Genomic DNA, 27,190 nt, shown 5'->3' with positions numbered 1-27,190 from the left:
TGTTTATGGATCATACAACTTAGGGATTTAAAGTAGGTTGGTCTCATACTGAGAATGAAATGCACACACATAAAAACATAAAAAGTCCTACAGTGAGAATCCCCTGACATTTCTTCCTTTCTTCCAGCAGAGAGGAGACTGATCCTTAAAAAGAGAGTGGGTGACTGAAAAAAAAAAAAAAACAACCTTTGTTTTGCCTTCTGGCCAATATTTCTAGAGCCAACCGGAATTCAGCATCCACCCTTCCCTGAACCATAATTAGGGGTTTAACTAGGTTGCCTTCTCCTGCCTTCTTACATTTTGCTTGGAGCAACAGTTAAAGGACTGTCACACAGGGAAGGCGGAAGAAACAGCAGGAATGTGTATTTAATTCTTACAGGGACAGAGAATCTTTGGGTGACCTTTTCTATGCTTACCATGAGCGGGTCCTTTGACAAGAAGATTCCCACCATCCTTACGGACATTTCCAGCTCCCTGAGCTGCCACCCAACATCCAAGGAATCCCCGACTCTCCCTGAATCCTCGGTAACTGATCTGGGCTACTACAGTGCACCAACAATTCATGGCCAGCATGACTACTACCAGAATCCGACCTATTCTCAGCCCATCAACCATTATGCTTACCACCAGTTCAACCTGAATGGAATAGGAGGGCCTGGGACCTACTCCCCCAAGCCAGAATATCCCTATAACAACAATTACAGGGCATATGGACATTTCAGGGAACAGCAAGTTCCAGCACAAGAAACAGGTAAGAAGCAGGTTCAGGGGCCGGACCATCCTATGCAGTGAAAATAAATAACAGCTAATAAATGCAGCTTTGATTACAATGCGGATTGGCATCGCCAGGATTGTGATGAAGTTGTTTTATTTTTACATTTGTGTGTGTTGCCTTCTACAAGGGGGAAAAAGAGTGTTTGAAGTTAGCACAACCACATACTAAGACGTGAACAGACCTGGCTTCAAATATTTTATCACAATTTGGTGCCTGAACAAGGTTTTGCCAGGTGTTTGGGAAGAAATGCTGGTCTGTGTGGGGGGTTCAGCAGATGCTGTGGTCAGAACACATTCTTTGTGATAGATTTGTTTCTTCTGCTTTGAGTTTACAATTACTGATCGGCTCAAACACGGAATGCAGAAAGATGGGGGTGTCTTTTTCATTTTGTGTTTACCCTGAGCCCGAAACCGAATTTAGACAGAAACAAAGAATGCAGATCAGACATGAAGTAAACTAAACATGGCAAAAATGAATCTTAAAGAGGCTCCCACACACTAGCAAAAGGGGTTGTAAAATCCTCTTGTCCCTTTACAAGTTATTTGACTGTATAAGATTATGATAGCTCCTTCCTTAATGACTTTAAGAAAATGAACTCAGTGTGTGCAGCAAGAACATCTAGGGACAGATTTAACAACTGGGCAACCCCCCCCCCCCCCCCACCACCACCATCAAAATTGCTGAAGACTTGCAAACTGTGCCTGTGCTCTGCATATAGCAAATGTAGCCTTTGCATTAAATTTATCCTTTGTTTCCACTGGTGTTCACGAATAGCTACGCAGCCCCCAAACCTGAAGTCAATTAGTTGCTTGTGAAGTTTTGAAGCACTGTGAGCTTTGCAGAATGCACAGATTCAGTAATAGACAAAACGATATGAATGAGCCTTTATTATGAATTTATAAAATAAAAACAATAAAAAATGGGAAAATGTATACAAATAAGGATACACATGGGAGGGAAGGACAATTTTCCAAAGGCATTTTTCTAGGTAAATACATATTTTTACCCTCACAGAGTGGAGGAATTGCCAGGAGCGTGTCGAGGTTGTCGGACGAAGATAGCACAGATTCCATATTTAAATCTTGATGTGCTATTTTCCATGGAAAACGTAACAGCAGAAAAGCAAAGGCAAATGTCTAGGGGCCATTTTCTCCAGGGCAACAAAGGATTTTGTATCTACAGGCTGTTTGAATCTTAGCCCCATGGAGGGTAATATCCAGGGTTAGTCAGGCTTTAACCACATAACTTTGAGATTACATGAATATGTAGAATCATCTAACTCAAAATATGCCCCCCACTTACCAGGTAAAAAATACACATGCTTATCAAAGCACTCATGCATTTATTTACATGGGGGCATATTTTGCTCAGGGAGTGGAACAATGTTCGTATTTTGAATATTCGGACATGTATTTCTCTCATATAATTCCAGCCTCATATGTAGCAGGCACAAAGCACACATAAGCTTTAGCAGTTCCCAGGGACACCTGCCAGGTCCCATCTCTGGTCTTTTCCACGCTCCTTAACACCTCATGCAGACAGTAGTCTTCCCATAGGGGAGTGTGTGGAATTCAGCCTGCACAGATCCACCAGGGAAGGCCACTGGAGGTCTCCGTGACATTTAACATTGATTCACAGAAGTCTAGGCTGGAGTTTGCGCAGTGTTTTGGTAGCTTTGGCAAACTGATAGGAGTTGCGAGGCATCTTTTGAGATATTTCCGCATCCCTAACAAGAGAAAAAGATAATTAGGTCTGGGTAGTTCGTAGAAGCCCGTGCTTGGCACTCTAGGTGGGGGGAAGAGGGGTTGGTGGTTGGGAGGTGTGGATAGTGGAGGGCAGACTTATACGGTCTGTGCCAGAGCCGGTGATGGGAGACGGGACTGGTGGTTGGGAGGCGGGGAATAGTGCTGGGCCGACTTATACGGTCTGTGCCAGATCCGGTGGTGGGAGGCGGGAAGTACTGCTGGGCAGACTTATACGGTCTGTGCCCTGAAAAAGACAGGTACAAATCAAGGTAAGGTATACACATATGAGTTTATCTTGGGCAGACTGGATGGACCGTGTAGGTCTTTTTCTGCCGTCATCTACTATGTTACTATGTTACTATCATTGTTTAAAACACATTAACTGTGGCACTGTGGTGGCAGGAGGGTTTCTACCTGATGGAACAGTGTTTGTAAATGGCTGTGAAGAACTGCGGCTGGAGAGATTAGTAAAGAAAGCAAAGCAAGTACTTTATGACAAGAAGTAACAACTACATCACCAGATCAATGCAGACAGACTGATGAAGTCTTGGCTTTGCCCCCATTGCATGTATGGAGCTGTCACTCTCATTTCTCCTAAGAAGCGCCGTACCTGCATCTCCATGCATGCAATTAGACAGAAGTAGGACTAAATCAAAGCTGTCTTAAGCTTAAGGTAGACTAGGCAGTCACCTAGAGCGGCAGCTTCTGGGAGCAGCTGCAGTCAAAGCATAACAATAGGTCCTGGTGGTCACACAAATTCAACTATTTTATCCAGAAAGAGGTTAGAGGTAATTTCAGAGTCTATTTACTGTGTTTGGATTATTAGCTTTTGAAAATTGGCCTCAAATTATGTGTAGATAAAGTAGGACATCCACTTCTGCATTTTTAAAGTATTGTTCTAAGCGGGGTGGTGGGGGGGGGATTCATGATAATAACTACCACCTACTCAGTTGGGAGGGGGCAGGGGATGTAAGGCTGAAGGGTGGCCTACCGGCCTGGACTGGATCTCCTTCTTTGAGTTTACCTGAATGAGGTGATGCTGCTAATGGCAATTAAGCAACAGGGTACAATTGATTCCAGTGCCACACAGTAGAGATAGCTGGAAAGCAGGAGACAGAAAAGAGTTTTGGACCGCATAAGTCTTTAAAAAATCACTTTCTTTCAATGAGATTGTTCTTTTTTTTTTAGATATAAATTAAGCTGCTCAGTGCTGAAAATTGTTTGTATATTGCATGAAGCTCAATAGATTTAACTAAAGTGACACTTCAGGAGGCGGAGGGCCTTTAAAGTCCCAAATATTATTTCTGATGGACCTTCACAGAAGAGAGGTCATGAAATATTGGGAAATGGCCCAATTTGCCAGGCAAGCAACAGCTTCACAAAGATCCTTATGACAATTCATCACATGACCCACGAAACCTGGCAAACTTCGCCCTTTCCTTTCATTTCACCAAAGTTCACCTTTAAAGTTTTGTGGCAGAAATATCTGTGGCAAAAGAATTTCTCTGGTAATGTTTTTAGTAGCAAATGAAGCAAAGTTTCCCTTAGTTTGTTTTCGATGGGGAAATATTTTAGACTTCTCTGGCAGCAAACTTACTCTCTCAGAAAGAGATAAAACCCCTCTCCCCATGAAAGGGGAGATAGGCAGGCAAATAATCATATTTGCCCCCTCAAGAAAGTGGCATATAGAAGGAAACCCTACTTATCTCCTCAGAGAGAAAGAGACAGCAACCGAGGAAGAAAGAAAGAAAAAAAAAGGACAAATTACAAATCTGTGTTAAGCAAGGCCTTGTAGTTTGCCAGAGACAAGTGGTACCTCCATTCACTTTAGTTAGTAATAATTCCTTCTCTTTCCTGCATTGTATTTAAAACTTTTCTGTTTCATTGTCAAATCCCATAGGAAAGCATTAGGCAAGAGCCATCAGAGAGAGCTAGTGATTATATTTAATGGAAGTTTGCGGCTTTGATATGAAACGCATCCTATCTTATAAACAGTGCTTATGAGGGGGGGGGGGGGGGTTCAATATGATTTGATTATTTGGCTGGAGAGATGGAGAGATTATTTGGGTGTAAATTGTTCATACACATTAAGAGGCTTCTGTAGTGCATTCTCAGTTTTGCATTTCTTTCGAAGTTTCAGTTAAGGAAGAACCAGAACCCGAGGTGAGGATGGTGAATGGGAAACCTAAAAAGATTCGAAAACCCAGAACCATCTACTCCAGTTACCAGCTGACAGCCCTGCAGAGGAGGTTTCAGAAAGCACAGTACCTGGCGCTACCAGAGAGGGCAGAGCTTGCTGCCCAGCTGGGACTCACCCAAACCCAGGTAAATAACTTGCATCACCTGGAAACACCCAAAGATTACCTCATGTTTTGCCACAAATAGGGCAACTCCTGGGATACCAGAGTCTATGAGTGCTCCTGGGCTGCCAGTCTTCCTGGTGGCCAAGGTCTTGGTTCTGTGTTCAGGTCACTCATGATGTCATTCAGTAAAGGTTTTCACTCACTTGCCCAGGTTTTAGCTCTCTAGATTATAATGTGCAGCTGAATCCAGTTTGTTCTCTGGAAACCTGAACAAGCTTGACCGGTATTTCAGAGCCAGGGAGGAGGAAAGCATTGCGTTTGAGATTCCCAAAGGTTAAGCCCAACCAAACGGGTTGCTCAGCTGAGCAGTGTTTTTAAGAAGATGGAAAATAGATTGGAACTGAAAGAGTATGTAATGAATCTCATCAGACAAAATGCAGCAGCAGCAGCCTAAAAAATTTGTATCAGCTCAAAGTACGAGGGTCTAGTCCTGACTTTAATATAATTCCTGTGTAAAAGCACTAACACAGATCTTAAGATATGAATCAATATCAATATTATTAGCACTATCAATAATAGTAGAAGGCAGAGAAGAAAGAGCTTTTCAACTTTCAGGCTCCTGAATGCAAGGTGCAACTAAAGCTCTCACATAGTTTACAGGGCTTTTGGATTGCATGGGTGGAAGTACACGTGCTAACACGCATGCTCTTACCTGCAGAGTCAAGGAGCTGGTCCCGGGATAGAGTGAGGGTGAAGGAAGGACATAAGCAAGTAGTTGTGACTAATCAAAACTAATGGGTCAATTTCAAAGGGAGCTGTGCATTGGCCACTAGGTAACCGACGCTTAACTCCTTTAGCCATACAATTTCAAAACTTATATAGATACCCCTGATATTTAAAGCCAGGAACTGCTCCCGGACAGTTAAATGGCACTTAACCGGCTATCCAGCAGTATTCAGCAGGAGACAGACGGTTATTTCCTACTGAATATTGCCGGTTAATGCTTCATGGATAACTGGTTATATCGCACGATATAACCAGCTATCCACCGATATTCGGTGCATCGCTGGCTAAGTTTGGCCGCCAATTTAGGCCACGAAAATAGCTAGAATATCTTTGGCCGGTTTCAACTTAACTTAGAGTCAGGCTGTTTATAATTTTTTTTATTTATATTTTGCATAATCCTTCATTTTAAGTGGAGTACAAAGGGTAGGAGTAGGGTGAAAGCCCTAAAAATGATCTGAAAAGTGGCAATAGCACAGTGGCAACGCCATCCACAATCAATCCGTATAGTCAGTGCTACTATCTATGTATATAGCGACGCCAGCATTTAAATGCATAAGTACATAAGCATCACCATGCTTGGACAGACCAAGGGTCCATCGAGCCCAGCACCCTGTCACTGACAGCGGCCAAAAGAACAAGCAATTTGTCCCGCCCATCCTAGAAATACTGTATTATTCCCTTGTCCATTCAATAACATTCTATGGCTTTTTCCTCCAGGAAGCCGTCCAACCCTTTTTTGAAGTCCGCTAAGTTAACCACCTTAACCACCTTTTCCGGCAGCGAATTCCAGAGTTTAACTACGCATTGAGTGAAGAAACGTTTCCTCCGATTCGTTTTAAGTTTACCACACTGCAGCTTCATCGCATGCCCCCTTGTCCTAGTATTTTTGGAAAGCGTAAACAGACACTCCACTTACTCTTGTGACTTTGCAGCTGGATACTGCTCCTTGCTGTGTGGGGGAACTTTTCCCATAAAGTGGCATTTCGCAGGAAAAGCAGGCACAACTTTGCATAGACATATTTCCTTAGACAATAAGCAAAGGAAAACTATGTGCATACCTTTTCTTTGATTATAGCGGTGGGTTAAATCTGACTTTGGGGCTTGCTGCAGTGTCGTTTTTTTCATCAACTACCCCCCAGTTATTATTTTTTTTTGTTATTCATTAGGAAAGCACATGTATGGCCTCTGACCCTTTATTTGAAATGTACTGCCAGCCACTGGAAAATTTTAGCGACACTCCTTCGCTGTCTAGTATCTGGGAATGGCAGGTTCACCCTCGGCGTGGCAAGTCTTTCGTTCAACATAGAAAAATAAGCACCAGTCAGACAAGGTCACACTTCAAAGAGCAGTCGCATTAGTGCAGCCATGAACCCTTTCTGTACAAAGGTGGAGCCTATCTTTCAATTGGCTCTTAATGATTATTTTGCATGCCTTTACCTTCTTAGAATCAAGACGTAGTATATTTCTTGGGACTTGGCATATTAACTGCTGTTTGAAATCTGTTTCTTATTATTTGGTATTTCCCAGATGCGAATCGCACTAGACGTGAGGAGTAAATACTCAGAATAGCAGTTAATTCGCCTGCTGTTTTCATACCAAGTGATGTCACATGGCATCCGACTACCTAGCTCTGTTCTCAGGTTCAGCATTTTCACCTTCAAATCAAAGGTCAGGCATATTTTACTGTAGATTTCAATCACTGTGATACAGATCAATTTCTCAGGGGCCAGTTTTCATAGTCCACATGGACTGCAAGCTCCTTTTCAAAGCAAAAACTCCTGAGTTTCCCTTTCAAAATCCATGGGCATACACATCACAGGCAGAGTTTCCCTTTAAAGATCCAGGGGTACACACCACAGGTACATAGTATTGGCAGACCAAGCTCTTCAGCTTGGAGAAAAGGCAGCTGAGGGGAGATATGATAGAGGTCTATAAAATAATGAGTGGAGTTGAATGGGTAGATGTGAAGTGTCTGTTCACGCTTTCCAAAAATACTAGGACTAGGGGGCATGCGATGAAGCTACAATGTAGTAAATTTAAAACGAATCATAGAAAATCTTTCTTCACTCAACGTGTAATTAAACTCTGGAATTCGTTGCCAGAGAATGTGGTAAAGGCGGTTAGCTTACCGGAGTTTAAAAAAGGTTTGGACGGCTTCCTAAAGGAAAAGTCCATAGGCCGTTATTAAATGGACTTGGGGAAAATCCACTATTTCTGGGATAAGCAGTATAAAATGTTTTGTACATTTTTGGGATCTTGCCGGGTTATCTGTGACCTAGATTGGCCACTTTTGGAAACAGGATGCTGGGTTCAATGGACCTTTGGTCTTTCCCAGTATGGCAATACTTATGTACTTACGTATATCGGCATTTCTGCAGCAGGTAAAAATTACACACAAAAAAAAGTAAGAACAATGACTTGGCAATAAAACCACCATGTTTTTCCCCTTCACCTGACCTATCTATGCACCTTCTTCCTCATGGGTTTGAGTACATGCATTGTGGAATAGTACATACAGGCACTGAGGGAGCAATTTTCAAAAGTCACTTTTACATGGCTAAATGTGTTTCACCATGTAAATACTTTGAAAATTGTCTTTTTCATCCTCCATCCATGTAGTAATGAAAGTGTTTACTAGTCTTTCGCGTTGTACAAATTCAGCGTTCAATACTGGGACATATTCAGTTTTTGACCAACATCTAATGTTGTTAAAAACATATTCAGTAGAAAATGTGAACTATTTGCTGAACACCTCAGAAAAATGTACAGGGCAGGAAGGATGAGTGACCTCTGGAGAAGACGCTCCACCCCCAGCTGGCCTGCTTGGAGTGATTCACCCAAATTTAGACGTGGCAGGTATCAGAGATGAATCTCTCTCTTGGCTGGGGCAGGAATAACTCTGGCTAAGCCGGTCGGTCGTCCCTGTCACACAAACACAGTCATTTCAAAGGGAGCTTTACTGGGCTGGGTCAGGCTGTCTCCCTTCTCCATGCTCCTCAGGCAGTTCCTCCTGGAGCTCTAGCCTTCTTGTTAGCTGCTTCTTTATCTATCCCTTCTGTCATCCTTATTCCTTTTGTCCCTGCCCTTTATTTATTTATTTTTTTTGTCACTGGTTCCTGGAGTCATTTTGTAAATACTGGCCTCTCAGTTTCTCCTGTAGAAAATTCTGTTTTTCCCCTCCATTCCTGCAACTCGCTATCTGTCTTTTCAGCTAGGGCTGTAAAGAGAAAAACTCTCATTTTGTTGCATGTGAGATTTTTTTCATTTGTTTGTTTTTCATTTGGGGGCAATTGTGAGCACAATTTCAAAATAGTTCTATTGTGAAATAGTGCTTGTTATTGTGAAATAGTGCACACTATTGGCGACACAGGAAAAAAAAGCAGAAATTTGGGTATTTTTCCTGTCGTTTCAGGTTAAAAATGGTTTGAGAGGACATGGTATATCCCAGCTTTCAACCTTTTCATAGATTCATGGCCTGATATTTCACATTTCACCTTTATTTAATATATCACAAGTAGTCAGCACCTCTAAGCAGTTTACAAGAAAAAAAAGTAACTTATAAATAAAATACTTAGGAGCCTAAGTTACAATCAAGTCATTATAAGGGCAGGGGAAGCATATCTTAACCACGATAGCCTGTAGTAAATAATCGGAAGGGAGGGATTGAAGACAGGAGACATGAGACAAGGGAACCCAAGTTTCCTCAGCTGTCTTCTCTTAAAGTAGCACTCCCTACCTGCTATGTCTTGTGTCCACTCCTTCTTATACTGTCTCAGCTTCCACTCATACCCTTTTCATTTTAATCTTTCTTAAATGCTTTCCTTGCACCCCATCCTGGTCCTCCTTTATAATGCCACTCTGCATGCTGCCTCACTCTGGGCGTAGTCCATACTGCTTCCATTCAGAGCTGTAACAGAGACCATTTGGGGTCCGTAGAACTGCAGGAGAAGAACATTGTGAGAGAGCAAAGAGTGGAGATAGAAACCTAAGAGTGAACAATATGAAAACTGTCTGAACCCACCAAACAATGGGCCCCTTTTACTAAGCCGCATAAGGCTCTATGCACGCCCAACATGTGCCAAAATGAACTTACCGCCTGAATACCGTGCGGCTCTTGCGGTAATTTCATTTTTGGCGTGCGTCCGCTACGGGTGTCTGAAAAGTATTTTTTTCTTTTCTGCCGCCAAAATGAACTTACCGCCTGAATACCGTGCGCCTCTTGCGGTAATTTTATTTTTGGCGTGCGTCCGCTACGGGTGTCTGAAAAGTATTTTTTTCTTTTCTGCTGCGCGTAGCAGACGCACGCCAAGTGGCATCTGACAAGCGTAGGTTGTTACCGCGCAGATTCCTTACCGCTAGGACTATGGCTGGCGGTAAGGTCAGACACCCAAACTGGAGACGCAGCAATTTTGATTTTGCCGCACGTCCATTTTGGGGGAAAATTTTTTAAAAGGCATTTTTGGTACGTGTGCTGAAAAATATTTCAGCGCGCGCACCCAAAACCCGCGCCTACACCATCGCAAGCCACTTTTTACCGCGGCTTAGTAAAAGGACCCCAATGTAAAGTGCATAAATGATTAACTGTAAATCACAGAACAAGAATAATGAAAAATTTAATACAAAATCAAATTTAAAAAATAAAAACATAGTCCAAATTATAAATATTAAAAATAACTCAACACGGCCATGTTTCTCTGCAAAGCTTGCCTAGAGGTATCTGTTCACTTGATGGTTCATATAAAATCCAATTTGACCTAGACAATCATCTCTGATGGAAATAAGGGAGTTGAAAAATTAAGTGTTGCACCACAAATCTACAAATATAAATACCTCACTGCTCACTACAATATAGAAAATACATCTGATTTAGGAGGAAAGACCTGAGTGGCTGCATATACCAAAAGAGCCAAGACGCCCTACAAGGAATATGGTAAGCCTCAGAATAGCTCCACCATCATCGGTCAAGAAAACCTCCTCTATAATATTACAATTTCTCATAACATAATGAAACCCAAAATGGCAAACAAGGTACAGTTGAATGGCTCTATGGAGTTGTCCATTTCGCCTACATCAGCTTCTTCAGGAGCTCATTCACCAACATCATTTATTGCCCCAATACTGCCACACCAAAACACAAAAAACTGTGAAAACTATTATGAATCAAGTACCTAGTGTATCATTAACTTCTCCCCAAGACAATAATGTTACCTTTCAAGCTGGTGCCGATTCATTAAAGTTACAATAGTTATAAAATCTAAAAAAAAAAACATACATTGAACAAAAAACGCATAAAAATAGATAAACCTTACTGTAGATAAATTGGAATCTTTCATCAGTAAGCAACTTGAGAAATGAGAAACAGGGCAACTGCTTCGGCTCACAAGGGTATGATGGTAGTAGAAAGGGGCACTGCCTGTGTTCCCTGATCTTGCTGAAATTTGCAATCTCAGGAGGGCTCCTTATGCAAAGCCAGAACAGCAGCATCTTATTCTCGCTTTTCTCAGTGAGGCTCTTGGGGTCTGTTGGGGTGACTTTATAAGCAACTTGAGCTTGTACAACAGCATTTTGCCCACTTTAAACACTTATAAAACTGCCCTAGTACATGCATGCATAAAGCTTTGTTTATCCTTTGTGGAGGAGTAGCCTAGTGGTTAGTGCAGCGGACTTTGATCCTGGGGAACTGAGTTCCATTCCCACTGCAGCTCCTTGTGACTCTGGGCAAGTCACTTAACCCTCCGTTGCCCCTGGTACAAAATAAGTACCTGAATAGTAAACCGCTTTGAATGTAGTTGCAAAAACCTCAGAAAGGCGGTATATCAAGTCCCATTTCCCTTTCCCTATTTGAGATTCTACATGGAATGTTGAAACTATTTGTAGATTCTAGATGGAATGTTGCTACTATTTGAGATTGTACATGGAATGTTGCTATTCCACTAGGAACATTCCACGTAGAAGCCTGTCCTTGCAGATCAGCCGCGCAGGCTTCTGTTTTTGTGAGCCTAACATCCTGCACGTATGTGCAGGACGTCAGACTCACAGAAACAGAAGCCTGCGCGGCCGCATTGCTGATCTGCAAGGGCAGGCTTCTACATGGAATGTTGCTAGTGGAGGAGTAGCCTAGTGATTAGTGCAGTGGACTTTGATCCTGGGGAGCTGAGTTCCATTCCCACTGCAGCTCCTTGTGACTCTGGGCAAGTCACTTAACCCTCCGTTGCCCCTGGTACAAAATAAGTACCTGAATAGTAAACCGCTTTGAATGTAGTTGCAAAAACCTCAGAAAGGCGGTATATCAAGTCCCATTTCCCTTTCCCTATTTGAGATTCTACATGGAATGTTGAAACTATTTGTAGATTCTAGATGGAATGTTGCTACTATTTGAGATTGTACATGGAATGTTGCTATTCCACTAGGAACATTCCACGTAGAAGCCTGTCCTTGCAGATCAGCCGCGCAGGCTTCTGTTTTTGTGAGCCTAACATCCTGCACGTATGTGCAGGACGTCAGACTCACAGAAACAGAAGCCTGCGCGGCCGCATTGCTGATCTGCAAGGGCAGGCTTCTACATGGAATGTTGCTAGTGGAGGAGTAGCCTAGTGATTAGTGCAGTGGACTTTGATCCTGGGGAGCTGAGTTCAATTCCCACTGCAGCTCCTTGTGACTCTGGGCAAGTCACTTAACCCTCCATTGCCCCTGGTACAAAATAAGTACCTGAATATATGTAAACCGCTTTGAATGTAGTTGCAAAAACCTCAGAAAGGCAGTACATCAAGTCCCCTTAACTCTGTTCACACTTAGAGCCATTTTATCAAGGCACTGTTTGTAACACCTTCCAGCTTTAACTACTGTTGTATTTGACCCCTGAGGTAGGTGGACATTTCCCCATGTTGGGTCCCTTCTGGTGCCTTAAGAAAGAACACTTTTGACTACATTTCCCGCGTGGAAGTCAGTGGTTTATCCTCTACTCCTCTGGTTTCTTTGGCCTCTCATAGAGGTTACTTTCCTGTTACCCTTTGGATACGAATGCATAAAAGCAGGAGTTAGAGAAACATAACATTTACGCGATATCCCCCTGATTCTATAAAAGTCGTGAAAAATTGTGTGTGCAAATTTGATAGAATAATGAGTCAATTAGTGCCAATAATTGTCTTTTTAACAAGTAATTATTGGCACTTATTAGATTTAATTGAGACTTATCCACATAAAGTTAGGTGAAGGATCTACGTGTAAAATTTACACGCAGCCTGAAAAAGGGGGTACAGAAATGGGAGGGTCATGGGCGTTTTGGGGTGTATCGGGAGTGTGGTTTTGAGTTAAGCACATAATTGTAGATTAACGCGCGTTAATTTAGGTGCGAGCATTTGCACCAGTTTTGTGTTGGTACAAATGCTGGCACCTACAATTAAGCATGATCTCTCCACTTAAGCGTTAAGCAGAGCCGGTGAGGGGGCGGGGCTGGTGGTTGGGAGGCGGAGCTAGTGCTGGGCAGACTCCATGGACCATGCAGGTCTTTCTCTGCCTCATCTACTATATTACCATGTAATGCTATAAATCGCACCGACTTTTAAGTGTGGCTTATAGAATACCACTTACGTGGGGTTTTTTGGTGCTAATTTTTTAGGCGATATACATACAATCTAGCCCTATCGGCGTAGTCATTCCCATGAGTGGAAAATGGTCAGAGCAGGGGTACATGGCACTTGTGTATGTTTCTCATGAAACACGTGCAGAAAAGCGCCTGAATGCACAAAGTTATTCCCAAGTGTAACTGTGCTGGAACTTTCCAAGAGGCAATTTAATAAAAGCACAAAAGCAAATACATCATGGGGTAAATATTCAGCTGGCAGCGATGAGCATTTTGCTGACCGCCACTGGCATTGTTCCCTGATGTTCCATGCCGGACCATGTCTGGGCTTTGACATTGAATATCCGGTACATGTGGTGCCTGCTAACACCAGCCAGTTAAGTCAATAGTCAGAACTTAACCAGCCATGGGTTGCCGCATAAATGTCAACTCTGCCCCTGGAACACCCACCAAAATAGCCAGTTTTCACTTAAGTGCTAACCGGTTTAGTGCCACTAAAAATTAGCGGATAGCCTCAAACAAGTAATTTAACCGGTCAACAGTCGTTTTTGGCAAGTTAAATCGATTTGAATATTGACCAGCAGTGGCGATCCTAGGTCGGCTGCCACCCGAGATGGATCGCTGCTGCGCATCCCCTCCCCGGGTGCAGTGGCGTCCATCCCCCCAGGTTGCAGCATGACCCCCGGCGCAATGACACCCCCCTCCCCAGTGCATCAACCCTTCCCCCCGGGTGCATTCTTGGCTGCTGGAGGGTGCAGAGAGCAGCTGCACGCCTGTCGACTCCACTGGCTCCCTGCTGCCTCTGCCCCGGAACAGGAAGTAACCTGTTCCGGGGCAGAGGGAGCAAGGAACCAGCGGAGCAGACAGGCGCACGGCTGCTCTCTGGACCCTCTAGCAGCGTGCACCCAGGGCGGACCACCCCCACCGCCCCACCCTTGCTACGCCGCTGTTGACCAGTATCTTCATACAAAAAGCAAAACACATGCACTTACATGTCTTCACAGTGTAAGCAATCTATTATACACATTTACCCTCCCCCCCTTGACTACATTTTCCAACATCTTCACGTAGGATGCAGAGAGAATCCTGTACAGTTGATGTTTATTGCATTTACTGTTGCTGTTGCTCTATCCTCTAAGTTATTTGCTAATTGGAGATTCCAGTTGATCTATAACGCAATTTATATATACATTTTGTACATTTTTCGTTGAATGTGTGTTTGGTTTGGTTTTTAGTCTGCAAATGCCTCTCCGGTTCTACGTAAGCCACATTGAGCCCTACAGATAGGTGGGAAAATGTGGGATACAAATGTAACAAATAAATAAATATAATTCAGACCCCTGATGCTGGAACATGGCCATGTTGGTTTATGTTCGTAATTTCAGCTGAGTTTTGTTTGTATTTTTTAATTTACAGTCTCATCTTATATTGTGGATTTCTTGGTTATTCTTCAATGATTCTCGGCAGATAACTTATGTGCCCTACATGCTTTGGTTGGCACCAAATGAAGAATGAAACCGACAAATTCTATATTTCTATATAACGTGGGCTTCTTACAGTTTCATGAAATGATAAACTTTTAATTCTCGTACTGTCTGCATAGCTGCAAACCCTGCAAGTGTTTTATAACTGTGGTCTGGGTAGAAAAAGGTTTGTACGTACTTTCACTTTGAAAACTGCCAGAGGAAAAGGTCCACAAAGACACTTGCACGCCTTGTTCTGCAGTATTTTATATGTCTGAAACAATGTAAATACTTCTGAAAATACCAACACACACAAGTTGTTTCAATGCTCACCCTAATCTGACCACTAGGTACACCTCCACTTTCTATACTTGGGAACCCGATAGGAGCCTATTTCCCATAGGACAGGATACAAGCATAACGGGTGAGGTACGCATGAGCACTTAATTGTACAGTAAACGTGTGCACCTGAGGGCTAGTGATATGCACATAACACAGAGCACTCCATAAGATATGTGTATAACGTTGTGCCCCACCCATACCTAGACTCCGCCTATGTGTAAACCCATCCTCAAACTGCACACTATGTAAGATAGAATAGCGCATAGGCAGAAACGTGGCATAACATGTATATAAGCTGTTATTCTAGTGATTATTCACATAACATAGCATTACCCCCCTAAATGTAGATCCATGCATGCACATTGAGAAATAAGCCCATACTTTTACCCATACACAGAGGGCGCTGTTTTTAAATAGCCCATGCTTGTGGGTAAAACAGTGCCTTAACTGCAGATAAGGCTTTTACAATTGCCCTCTTGTAACGGGGCTATAGCTCACATTAACTTTCTCAGTAAACACGCACGTCAGACACAATGCTATAATGAGCAGAAACTGAAATATATAAAGGGGAAAAAACAATATTTTGGACAACCAAATATTAGCCATCAGATTCTAACAGAAGAGGGGAAAGATGAGAGGCAGAATCTCTCTTCCCACTGCATCTGCTAGGCCTGGGTCATCTTTCTTTTCCTTACACCCTCAGCCTCAGGAACAGGGCACAGTGTACTGCTCTGTTAAAGTAATGCAAACTGTTAGCATGCCTTGGTTATCGTGGGTCACATACACAGACATACGTAGACACATACTCTCACATGCATGCACACACACACGCGCATGAACAATACTCTCACACACATGCACACATATTCAAACACATGCAGGCATACTCTCACATATATACACACACACTCTCACACGCATGCATGCATAGGGTTACCATATGGCTCCAGAAAAAGGAGGACAGTCTGGGCTTTACTTCCATTACTTTCAATGGAATCAAAACCCGGACTGGATCAACATGTCCTCCTTTTTCTGGAGCCATATGGTAACCCTACACATGCACACATACTCGCAGACACTCTCACATGCATGCATGCATGCATGCATACACTCGCTCAAACACACCAGGGGCGTAGCCAGACAACAGATTTTGGGTGGGCCTAGGCAAGAAGTGGGTGGGCACCAAGTGTTCTCTCCCCCCCCCCACCAACCACCACCCAAAAAATATCTCAGCTGGTCAGAAAACGCTTCAGTCCATCTTGGCAGTCTGCAGCAGGCATGCACTGAAAACTGAGCATGCGCAGGTGCCATTATTGTGGAGAGTAGCGTTTTCATTACCATCAGGGGGAAATCTTGAGCTGGCCGAGCTTGGGATCCCCACCAGCTACCGCTAAACATGTGCTACTGTTGGGTGGGCCTGAGCCCTAAGTGGGTGGGCCCCAGCCCACCCAGGCCCACCTGTGGCTACGCCACTGAAACACACATGGAGGTAATTCTATAAACAAATTTCATGCATAAATTGCTATTTAACAACCTTGTGGTCCTAAGCAGTTAACTGAACAAGTACAGGAGCAAACTCCTGAAATAATCAAAGTTTATTTATTTATTTATTGCATTTGTATCCCACATTTTCCCACCTATTTGCAGGCTCAATGTGGCTTAAAGAGTTTGTTATAACATTGTCATTCCATGAAATCCCATACACTTAGTATTGTATAGAGATTAAGTAAGGGAAGAGAGAAGGAAGGTGTTAGGCAGGATAGTATGGAAGGTGGACTTTAAAAATTGGAAGGATTGGTGAGGTAGTTTTGTGAGGCTAAGTTAAATTGAAAACAATGAATAATATAATATAAACACATCATACTTAAACCATATCAGGCGCTATGCTTTTGTGTATCCATATTTAATGTACATATGCCCCTGGGAATGTCTACACATATAAAGGCAGTGAATGGGTAGAGGATGAAAGAATAACACAAAATACAATTAGACATCTGATAATATACTATTGATAATGGGTGGAAAAAGCCTCAAAGAGCTCCAGGGAAACCCTTTCAGAAGTAAAAACTCTTCATTACTGGCAAAACAACCGCCACTCAACATATATAAGTGCAACAGTCTAAATATACAATGAAAATTTACAACTTTCTAAATGTTTTAAACACAATGAAAGTGCACTTATCTTAAGCTAAACAGAAAAGTCCCTCGACCGACGTTGGCCAGCGTTTCGCACTGCTGTCTCAAGGTCGGGACTTTTCCTATACATATACCAGGTAAAAGTAGGTGACATGCTTCCATGTATCTATATTTTTAATGTACATATACTCCTGGGAATGTCACACACCAGGTAAAAGTAGGTGCTATGTTTCCATACATCTATATTTGATGTACGTATATTCCTCGTAATGACTATACATATGCCATGTCAAAGCTGATGCTGTGCTTCCACGTAGTTATACTTACTGTACAAATACCCCTGGGAATACCTTCACATATACCAGGTAAAAGAAGGTGATATGCTTCCGTGCATCTATATGATCAGTACAGTTAATATGGCACATTATGCTATTCATTTTCAAATTGAGTTTTTCGTCCATGTAAGGTTGCTGCAATTTTCTCAGGCTTCTGCATCTCGGCACATAGATTGCATCAAGACTCAAGCGATGGACTCATTGGGTCTTTCCAAGCTTGTACTGTAGTTATATTGGCAGCTGAAAGTACAGTTGTTCATGTACATCCCAAGGAGGAGATAGGGAAAAGTTAGCCAGCAAACAATTCTCCAGCTTGAGTTCTCAGGCAACTCCATACCAATGTCGTTATCTGTATCCATGTTACTAGTCAAAACCTTGGACTCTGCGAACATCCCCACCACAAATGCTGCTAATTACCCATATTTCCACAATTTTTCCAACAGAGATGCAAGGTCATAGTCCCAGCTGACAAGGCCTGAATCCTGGCTGGAAACCAATACAGCCTCATCACTTGCAGAAATTGCATTTGCTGATAATTAAACACTGCCAAACAGTACCTAATGTAGTCATAAATACAGAATCAATCCTCTGAGGTAAGAGTAATCCCCAACCAACGCTCCCATACAACTTCATAGGGTGCATCACGAGAAGGATTCAGCTGCAACAGAGTAGGGTATGCACGTGACAAGAGCTTTTTATTCAACCTTGATTTAAGTAAAACAACTCCAATTCGTTTGGCTTCCTATGTAAATTACAACATGCATGTTTCCTATCTTTGGATAAGATCATGGAACTGGAAATATTGAAAAAAGGGAATTCTCTGCCCTGTCAGATCTTGCAGCTGCTGAAGGGACAGAAAAACACACTGTGGACGTAAGTCACTACAATGTTTCCAACACCTTTCTCAGTCAGTAGTAAGGGGCAAATAATTCCTTACTAGGCTATAAGGATGAAATATCCCTGAAACCCCCATGTGCACCAGTGATGACAAGGTGTGTATTCGCCGTCTCTATGTACTCACTAGTTGAGCATGGGGCTATGTATTCCCTCTCAATGAATCCAATGCTTTTCTATAGATCGATGGTGGTCTCTAATTGCTTTGAGGACTGTAGCCTTATAATATATTCATAAGTTCGGGAAGCTTATCCCCCCCCCCCCCTCTTCTTTAGGGAGGATAGCCTGCTAAGATGTATTTTAGGCCTTCACACTCCCCAAATAAAGTTCCTTAATATCATATCCCATTTCCTAAAGATGCCCCTGGTTATTGCAATAGGGAGCTGGGTGAAGAAAAATAGAAACCGCGGAACTATCATCATTTTAATCACTGCAACCCTACCCATAAGATCTTTCCGCTCTTCCAATGACGAACTAACAGATTGCTCTAATGGAATATAATTCTAAGTGAATAGATCCTGTACTGTATCTGACAATTTAACCCCCAAATATCTGAACCTTTTCTTGTTCACCTGAAACAGGAAATTATGCCAACTATAGATGTATTGAAGAGAAAGGCCTCTGTCTTATCTTTGTTAATATTATAGCCAGAATGCACAGCAAACAAGTCCAATTCTTCCAATAAAGGAGCCAGGGATATCCTAGGGTTCCTAACAAATAACAGTGTATTATCTACATATAATAGTAATTTGTTTTCTAGTTTCCCAGCTACTATCAGCTCAATTAAGCCATTCTGTCTTATACTTTGCACTATAGTTTGCTTGCTTGTCTGATTTGTTTGAGGGATTTTGTTCTTCTGTTACAACAGTTACACATTTGCCCTCCAGGATTTCCGTGATGTTTGTCACTCTCCCTCCTCCTGACACCCGATACCATGGCATGGTCAGACTGAATTATAGGATGGAGCGTTAACTCATGCCAATTCCCCAATTGGGAGACAGTACTAACCTAGTGTAAGAATTATTTGATGCAGAGAAATCCGTATAATTTCTGCAAGCTTTATTTTTTAGATTCCATTAATAAGCAGGGCATGTAAAGTTTTACTATGTTGAGTGTTCTCCCTAGAACATTTCAAGGAAAAGTTCAAGGGCCCAAGAGTACAGTTAATGTCCCCCAGCTAACTTTAATCTGGAAGGGTAATATACTTAAGTGCCACATCAAAAAACTGTTTCTCGGGACCAACCGCAACAAACAAATTTAAGATAGTGAGGTCTACGTCATCTACTCTACCTTTGATCCATACCATACGACTCTCATCATTTTTACATTCATATAATACTAAAGGCAGTGGTTTGCTCACCAGAATAGCTACATCCTTCTTCTTAGAACCCCCCCCAAAAAGTAATAGACCTCTCCCCTGCCTCCCTTTAACTGATTCCTCTCGGGTAAATTTTGTTTCTTAAAGCAATATCTATGTGCTCTTTTGTAAGCTGTGTTAATACCCTTTTTCTCTTAATAGGATTATTCAGACCCCTGATGTTCCATGAGGCAAATTTAATTTGGTCTACAGGCATGTATAAAATAAATCATGACTGAATTACATAGTAGCTATACCCGTGGCCTAGGATGAAGCCTTGTGCAATCTCATATTCAAAGAGGAAATGACACCATGCTACCTCCAAAATACACTTCAATCCCAGATGTTGCTTCAAAAAACTTCACCCTGCCTTACTAACTTGCTTTAATCATCCCATTCCTTCTCTCATACCCCTCAACCCTCCCTTCTTAATCCCCCAAACCTCTCTTCCACCCCTAAACCCCATAAACAAAGTGTACAATTTCCATATTCCAATCTATTTCGTCCCCACCTCCCTATGTAATCCCCACATATCAAAATACTCATTACCACTTAACCAACATCACAACTTATTAAAATATCAACTCTTTTTTGCTGCAAGAAAAATCACCAGTTCCATGTACTTTTTTTTAGGAAGCAGCGTTGGCAGCTGATCATCCTTGTCATTATCCACTATCTCCAAACTTCTGGAGGCGAATTATTTGGCAACTCTGAACAACGCCATCTCCATTCCTAGTATCTAAAGCCAATAATTCAAGAAAGCGTACTTTAGCTTCTCAAACAGAAAAAATCCACCGAGTCTTTGAAAGAGGATCTACACTCCTTCTAATGCTTGAATGCTTTCTAATAGTTATACCACCTCCCAGGAAGTATTTTCCAGCTACATCTGTTCCTCTTCCACCAAACGTAAAGAGCTGTCATAACTAGAGGAATCATCTTGTCTCAGAGGCACTGTGGCTTGCATGTTTGTCTCTCACACTGCATGCACTACAGGCTCAGAATGCATGCTCAATTATTAATCCATAGCTTCCACTCGCTCCGGTCTCAATGGGCAGAAGTGATCTGTGTCCTCAATGGGTAGAAGAGCTCATCTTTTGGGAGTCTTCAGTAGAGCCACTCGTGGGGAGAACTTACAAAAAAGTTTCTGACCTCTTTAGGAGTGGACAAGAATTGTCTTTTACCCTCCATCACTAGCATCAGACAGGTCAGGTACCACAAATCTACTTGAAAACTCTTTTCTTGACTTTCTTTCTTGTACCCCCATAGTTCTTTGTGTTTACGCATGGTCTCTAGGCTCAAGTCTGGAAAATCTCTCACCTCCATAGTGTCATAATGAGATATTTTTTTCTGGTCTTGCTTTGTGCAGTATATGCTCCATATATTGGAAGTGAAACAATTTCACTATAAATGCTCTTGGAGACAAATTTGGGTCCGGCCTCGGCCCAAGCTCTTTATGTGCACGCTCTATCTTTTAAGGTGGAGAGGCCGCAGATTCATGGAAACAGGAAAGTAAAAGTCAGTGCACAGAAGAGTTAGAATTCCCCTCCTTACTTTCCTGCACACCTAAAATTCTAATGATGGACCTCTAGCCCCTGTTTTCTTGATCTTCCATCTCTTTTTTGTAGGAATTCTACTTTTTGCAGGAATCACCTGTGTTTTGTATGATCCCCCACTGCATCCTCCTCTAACTTGAGCAGGTGCGCGTCTACTGCCTCCATCCGGGCATTTATCGCTGTAAAATTTCTCTTCTAATTTTATCACAACTAGGTTGGCAATCTCCACTTTGATGATTGTATTTCATGCAAACTGACTGGGTTATTTGCAGGCCATCAACACCATTTACCGCCACTGAAGCAACTTCCTTCAGAGACTTCAAGGCCTTAGCTGCATACATACCTTTAATGGATGTAGATGGCTTTGGCTTGAGTTGTTTCGGCATGATATCCCAGAGCCTAACAACAATATCCAATTTCTCAACACCTTGTAAGTACTGCAATCGGTCATGGGAAAGTGCTATGAGGGATATTAAGGGATGGGAACTGCGGAGCGCCCTCAGGCATGTCTGATCTCCATAGATGCTCACCAGAAGTCCTTCTGTGTATCTACATTTAATGTATATAAATCCTTTGTAATGTCTACATATGTATCAGGTAAAAGAAGGTGCTACACTTCTGTGCATCTATATTTAATTTACATATCCCTTGTAATGCCTACACATAAACCAGGTAAAAGTAGGCGCTATGCTTCTGTGCATAAGTACATAAGTATTGCCATACTGGGAGAGACCAAAGGTCCATCAAGTCCAGCATCCTGTTTCCAACAGTGGCCAATCCAGGTCACAAATACCTGGCAAGATCCCAAAAAGGTACAAAACATTCTATACTCTTATCCCAGAAATAGTGGATTTTCCCCAAGTCCATTTAATAACGGTCTATGGACTTTTCCTTTAGGAAGCAGTCCAAACCTTTTTTACACTCCGCTAAGCTAACCGCCTTTACCACATTCTCTGGCAATGAATTCCAGAGTTTAATTACACATTGAGTGAAGAAAATTTTTCTCCAATTCGTTTTAAATTTATTACATTGTAGCTTCATCGCATGCCCCCTAGTCCTAGTATTTTTGGAAAGCGTAAACAGATGCTTCACATCTACCCGTTCAACTCCACTCATTATTTTATAGACCTCTATCATATCTCCCCTCAGCCACCTTTTCTCCAAGCTAAAGAGCCCTAGCCACTTTAGCCTTTCCTCATAGGGAAGTCATCCCGTCCCAGTTATCATTTTCTTCGCCCTTCTCTGCACCTTTTCTAATTCCACTATATCTTTTTTGAGATGCGCCAACCAGAATTGAACACAATCTATATTTAATGTACATATACCCCTTGTAATGCCTACTCATAAACCAGGTGCTATGCTTCCATGTATCTATATTTAATGTAGATATTCCCCTCGTAATGCCTACATATATACCAGGTTAAAGTAGGCAATATGCTTTCATACATCTATATTTAGCGTACATATACCCTTGTGAATGTCAGCACATCTACGTGGTAAGAGTAGGAGCTATGCTTCCGTGCCTGTATATATAATGTAAATATACCCATGGGAATATCTACACATATACCAGCTAAAAGTTGATGCTATAGTTCTGAACTTCTGTATTTAAAATATTTAATGTACATATGCCCCTCATAATGTCTACACATATACCAGGTAAAAGTAGGTCATATGTTTCTGTATTTAATGTATATAGATCCCTGGGAATGTCTACCATATACAGTGCACTTTTGCTAGTGAAAAAGGTGCCGGTACTCAAATGCTAGGCCACCCTTCAGGGGTGGGGGTAATCACTGAGGGACCCTCCCCACAATAGCCAGGCCCCCTGCAACCAGTCACAGAACCTATGACCAGGCAGAATTGGTGTGTAGAGCCTGAGCTCTTTCATTAAAACTTGGGTTCCATGGGTCAATTTTAGCAGACAATGGAAAAGGTGCCGGTACTCAGTACCCCCAAGTACCCCCTCAAAAAAAGCCCTGACCATATATCAAACAAAGTAGGCGCTAGACAGACATGCAAACGCACAGTTACAGCTGTAATATACATGGTTTCAGGAAAGTTTATGCGGGTAGTTTTCCAAAATCCAAAGGTTGCGTAGCCCTTGGGAACACCTCTGCTCCTCACAGGTAAAAGTATGTGCACACACTCAACCGAAATATAGTCTAGTCAATTTTAAAGCAAGCCATTTCTCTAGACTTTTAAAATTATTCTGTTACTAATCATAACTAGTTACATTACCAGCTGTAGTTAGTTACTTGCATAACATAGAAATGAGAAAAATATAGAGTTCCCACAGTTTTAGAAAGAAATCTACATGCTTTCAAATGGTTGTTGATATTGAAGATATATTTTATAGAAGAAGAACATTTTTAATTGTTCTTTTTTTTGTCTAAGCTTAACAAGGAGGGGGGCAGGGACAATGGTTTTGTTGACTCCGTTTCCTTCTTCTCACTTTACATATGTACTACTGGAGTTTATGCAACGTGATCCAATGTTTGATAAAGTACTTTCCTAGCTAGGCCAAGGAAGGCTCCCTGAAAGTGTCTGCTGACAAGAGTCTTCAGTTCACCTTGTGAATGCATTTTCAGTATATCTGATTCCCCATTCCTTCCTCTTTTTCGCCAGGTAAAGATTTGGTTCCAGAACCGAAGATCCAAGTTTAAGAAGCTGTACAAGAACGGTGAGGTTCCACTGGAACACAGTCCAAATAACAGCGACTCCATGGCTTGCAATTCCCCACCTTCTCCTGCCATCTGGGACAGCAACACTCATAGTAACCCTTCCAGCAGGACCCAGCAGCAGCCTCAACTCTCCCACAATGGTTCCCCCAGCTATCTAGAGGACTACAATCCCTGGTACTCGCACCCTAACTTATCAGGACCTCTTCTGCAGTCCCCAAGTACCATGCACCATCCTCCATCCAGCACGGGGGCAGTGTATTGACTTGCAGACATCAACAGGGCAAATAAAAACTCAGCAAACCTACCATGCTGTGACAGCCAAGATGCAACAAAGAAAACGTTTTCCTTTCCACTGAGGAACACCAAACCTTCAGCATGTTCCAGAAATGGTACCAACATAAGGTTTTGTAAATCTCACAGCCCTGTGTCTTTTTTGACACCGTTGGCTGATTTACTAACTCTCTCTCACCAGAATCTCTGTTTTCAGACACTGGGCTAATACAATTGAGGCCACATAGCTAAACATACACACTTTGTGAACTCTCACTTTCCCAGACAACATTTGAGCTGCGCTAACCACAGAGAAACCTGAGAAAAGTCCAGTCTGGAAGAGCAATGGAACTGTGCCACTGGAAGGAACTTTCCTAAGCAGGAAAAAGCAGTGAAGGCCACAGCATGCCAGATTGTGACTAAATACCACTATGAAAGTTAAAAATGAAATTGATGGGGGGGGGGGGGGGGGGGGGGGAGTTGTCGATATTCAAAGCATTTATGCGGACAATATCAGCTCTCATTGCATAAATCTACCCAGTTCAAAAATCTATCACCTCACACCACTTTGTCCAATTAAAATCTGTCCCTGCAAAATTGCTGTGTGCACAGAATTAGTCTGACAAAAGACGGGCAGGGCTGAGGCATGCCCAGGGTGGAGTTTAAATTTAGCCTGTTAGCACAATCAGCTAAATCCATCTTGCTAAGATCTCCTGTGCTAGCGGCTGGCAAATCCAACCACACAAGTTTTGTGCAGCTAGTTGAACTGGATATTGAGCCGAAACTTTAGCTGTGGCTAAATATCTGGACAAAAGTGGTTAACTCCTGTATACTGTAGCCTAGAATATGAGTCCCCAAGATGGTCCTTACAGATCTCTTAGCCCAGATGGATTTTTAAGATCTCTGCAATGAATATGTCTGAAATATATTTGCGTATAGTAGAGGTACTGCACATAAATAGCTCTCTTGCATACTCAGTATGGATATTCCAAAAATAGACTGGTTGGGTGATGCAAAGAAACAAACTGTCTTAAGATCTTTGCTTAAAAAATTCTCCAGGCTGTGGGGAAAATTATCCAAATTTAAATGTTATTTTTAGTTTTTGTATGGGAATTCCACAGCAGTACAGTAAACTAAAACGGATGAGGAAAGCACTACTGGCACAGAACTCCATCGAGATAAAAGCGCCATGAACCTAAAGTTCTCTCTTTATTTTAATATTTAAACAAGACTAAACTTCAGGCATGGTTTAAGTTATTTTATATTTTATTGTTTTGATTGTTTAATTGTAGTTGTTCTGTCAAGTGGCAAACTTAAAGGAGCAGAAAATTCTAAGGGGGCAGTTCTACAAGTGGGCAACTCCATTTAGCGTCCTGACGACATGTGGCGAGATCCTGTTCTTTATTGGCATATGGGCACCTAGATTCCATTACTGAATTCTATCATAACCTGGTATCCGCTGCGCCTTACAGTTTCGTGTCTGCAGTTACACCCAGAGGCGTACCTACGTGGGGCCACGGGGGCATGGGCCCCCACAGATTTAGCCCTTGCCCCCCTGCTTTCATCCCTGTGCTGCTGACCCTCCCCGCCACATTCGACACCCCTCCTGCCACCGTCAGGTACCTTTGCTGGCGGGGGTCCCCATCCCCCGCCATCCGGTTCTCTTCAGCGCCAGTCTCCAAGTCCGGCGTGTTGCTGATCTGAATTCTGTTTCTGTGAGTCCTGACGTCCTGCATGTTCCATGCAGGACGTCAGGACTCACCGAAACAGAATCCAGATCAGCAACTCGCTGGAGACCGGCGCTGAAAAGGACTGTGGCTGGTGGGGGTTGGGGACCCCCACCAGCAAAGGTACCTGGCGGTGGCGGGGGAAGATTGGCGGTGGTGGGAGGGGGGTTAAAAGGGATGGGGAAGGGGCGGTAGCAGGAGGCGGGGTCAGCGGTGCCGGGAGGGGGGCTAAAATGTGACCCCTCACCTCGGGCTCTGGACCCACCTCCTGCCGAAATCTGGCTACGTCCCTGGTTCCACCAGCCAATAGAGCTTATATATCTGCAGTCACTTCAGTGTAGTAGGGGTGCGTAACTTCTGTTAGTTATGCACGTAAGAATAGCCTAATCCATGCACTACAGAGGGAATTCAATAAATGGTGCTGAAATTTATGCAGTGAAAAAAAATTCAGCGCTATTCTACAAAGGACAAATGCCTTATATAGAATAGTGTTTAGCGCAGATGACACGCCTAACTTTTGGGCACTGGACCTACACCTCTTGAAACCTGGTGTAAATGCCATTGCTCAAGTTAGGTGTGGTTACCTTTTTGAGGTATGCGCCATGGGAGTTAGGCACCATGCCTTATAGAACAGCACACATCCAAATGCGTGCACAAATTTTAGGGGCCCTTTTCCTAAGCCATGTAAGAGTCTACATGCGCCCAACGTGTGCCAATTTGGAGTTACTGCCCGGCTACTGCGTGGCTCTTGCAGTAATTTCATTTTTTGGCGCGCGTCTGATACATGCGTCCGAAAACTAATTTTTGGTTTTTTGGCGTCAAATGCCATTTGACGCGCGTAGGCCATTACCGCCCAGTTACCGCTAAGTCAATGGCTGGCGGTAAGGTCACAGACCCAAAATGGACGCACGTGCCAATTTTTATTTTGCCGCACGTCCATTTTAGGCAAAAAAATTTTAAAAAGAAAGTTTTTTGCAGGTGTACTGAAAATGGATCCGCGTGCGCCCAAAACACACGCCTACACTAGCACAGGCCATTTTTCAGCGCACCTTAGTAAAAGGACCCCTGCCAAATAACATCAATAATTAGCCATTACCACCCAATTATTGATGGAGCGGAGCTCATTATCTAATTTATTTGTGCATGTATCTCGGAAGTGCGCCCAACTAACTTTGGCCACCATATGTAGAACGCAGGGAGTTTGCCACTTATGCAACAACCGTAAAGAATAATGCTTA

The 27,190-nt window shown here is 42.7% G+C and overlaps 1 protein-coding gene and 1 long non-coding RNA gene across 2 annotated transcripts in view; one reads left to right on the top strand and one right to left on the bottom strand.

The window, feature by feature from the left end:
• Positions 1–306: 306 nt before the first annotated feature.
• DLX3 (distal-less homeobox 3) lies at positions 307–25,411 on the top strand. The gene is made up of 3 exons (XM_030221322.1): positions 307–751; positions 4,655–4,845; positions 23,900–25,411. The coding sequence occupies exons 1-3, from the start codon at positions 409–411 to the stop codon at positions 24,215–24,217; spliced, it is 852 nt and encodes a 283-aa protein (XP_030077182.1). The 5' UTR covers positions 307–408; the 3' UTR covers positions 24,218–25,411.
• Positions 9,117–27,190, bottom strand: part of LOC115481877 — a 163,758-nt gene continuing 145,684 nt past the window's right edge. The window contains exon 3 of the long non-coding RNA XR_003944012.1: positions 9,117–9,547. This is a non-coding gene — a long non-coding RNA (uncharacterized LOC115481877). The remainder of the gene's footprint in view (positions 9,548–27,190) is intronic.

The sequence above is a fragment of the Microcaecilia unicolor genome, chromosome 12, assembly GCF_901765095.1.
Source record: "Microcaecilia unicolor chromosome 12, aMicUni1.1, whole genome shotgun sequence".
Taxonomy (NCBI): Eukaryota; Metazoa; Chordata; class Amphibia; order Gymnophiona; family Siphonopidae; genus Microcaecilia; species Microcaecilia unicolor.
Note: the sequence above shows the minus strand (reverse complement) of the source record. Positions and strands in the feature narration are given on the sequence as shown.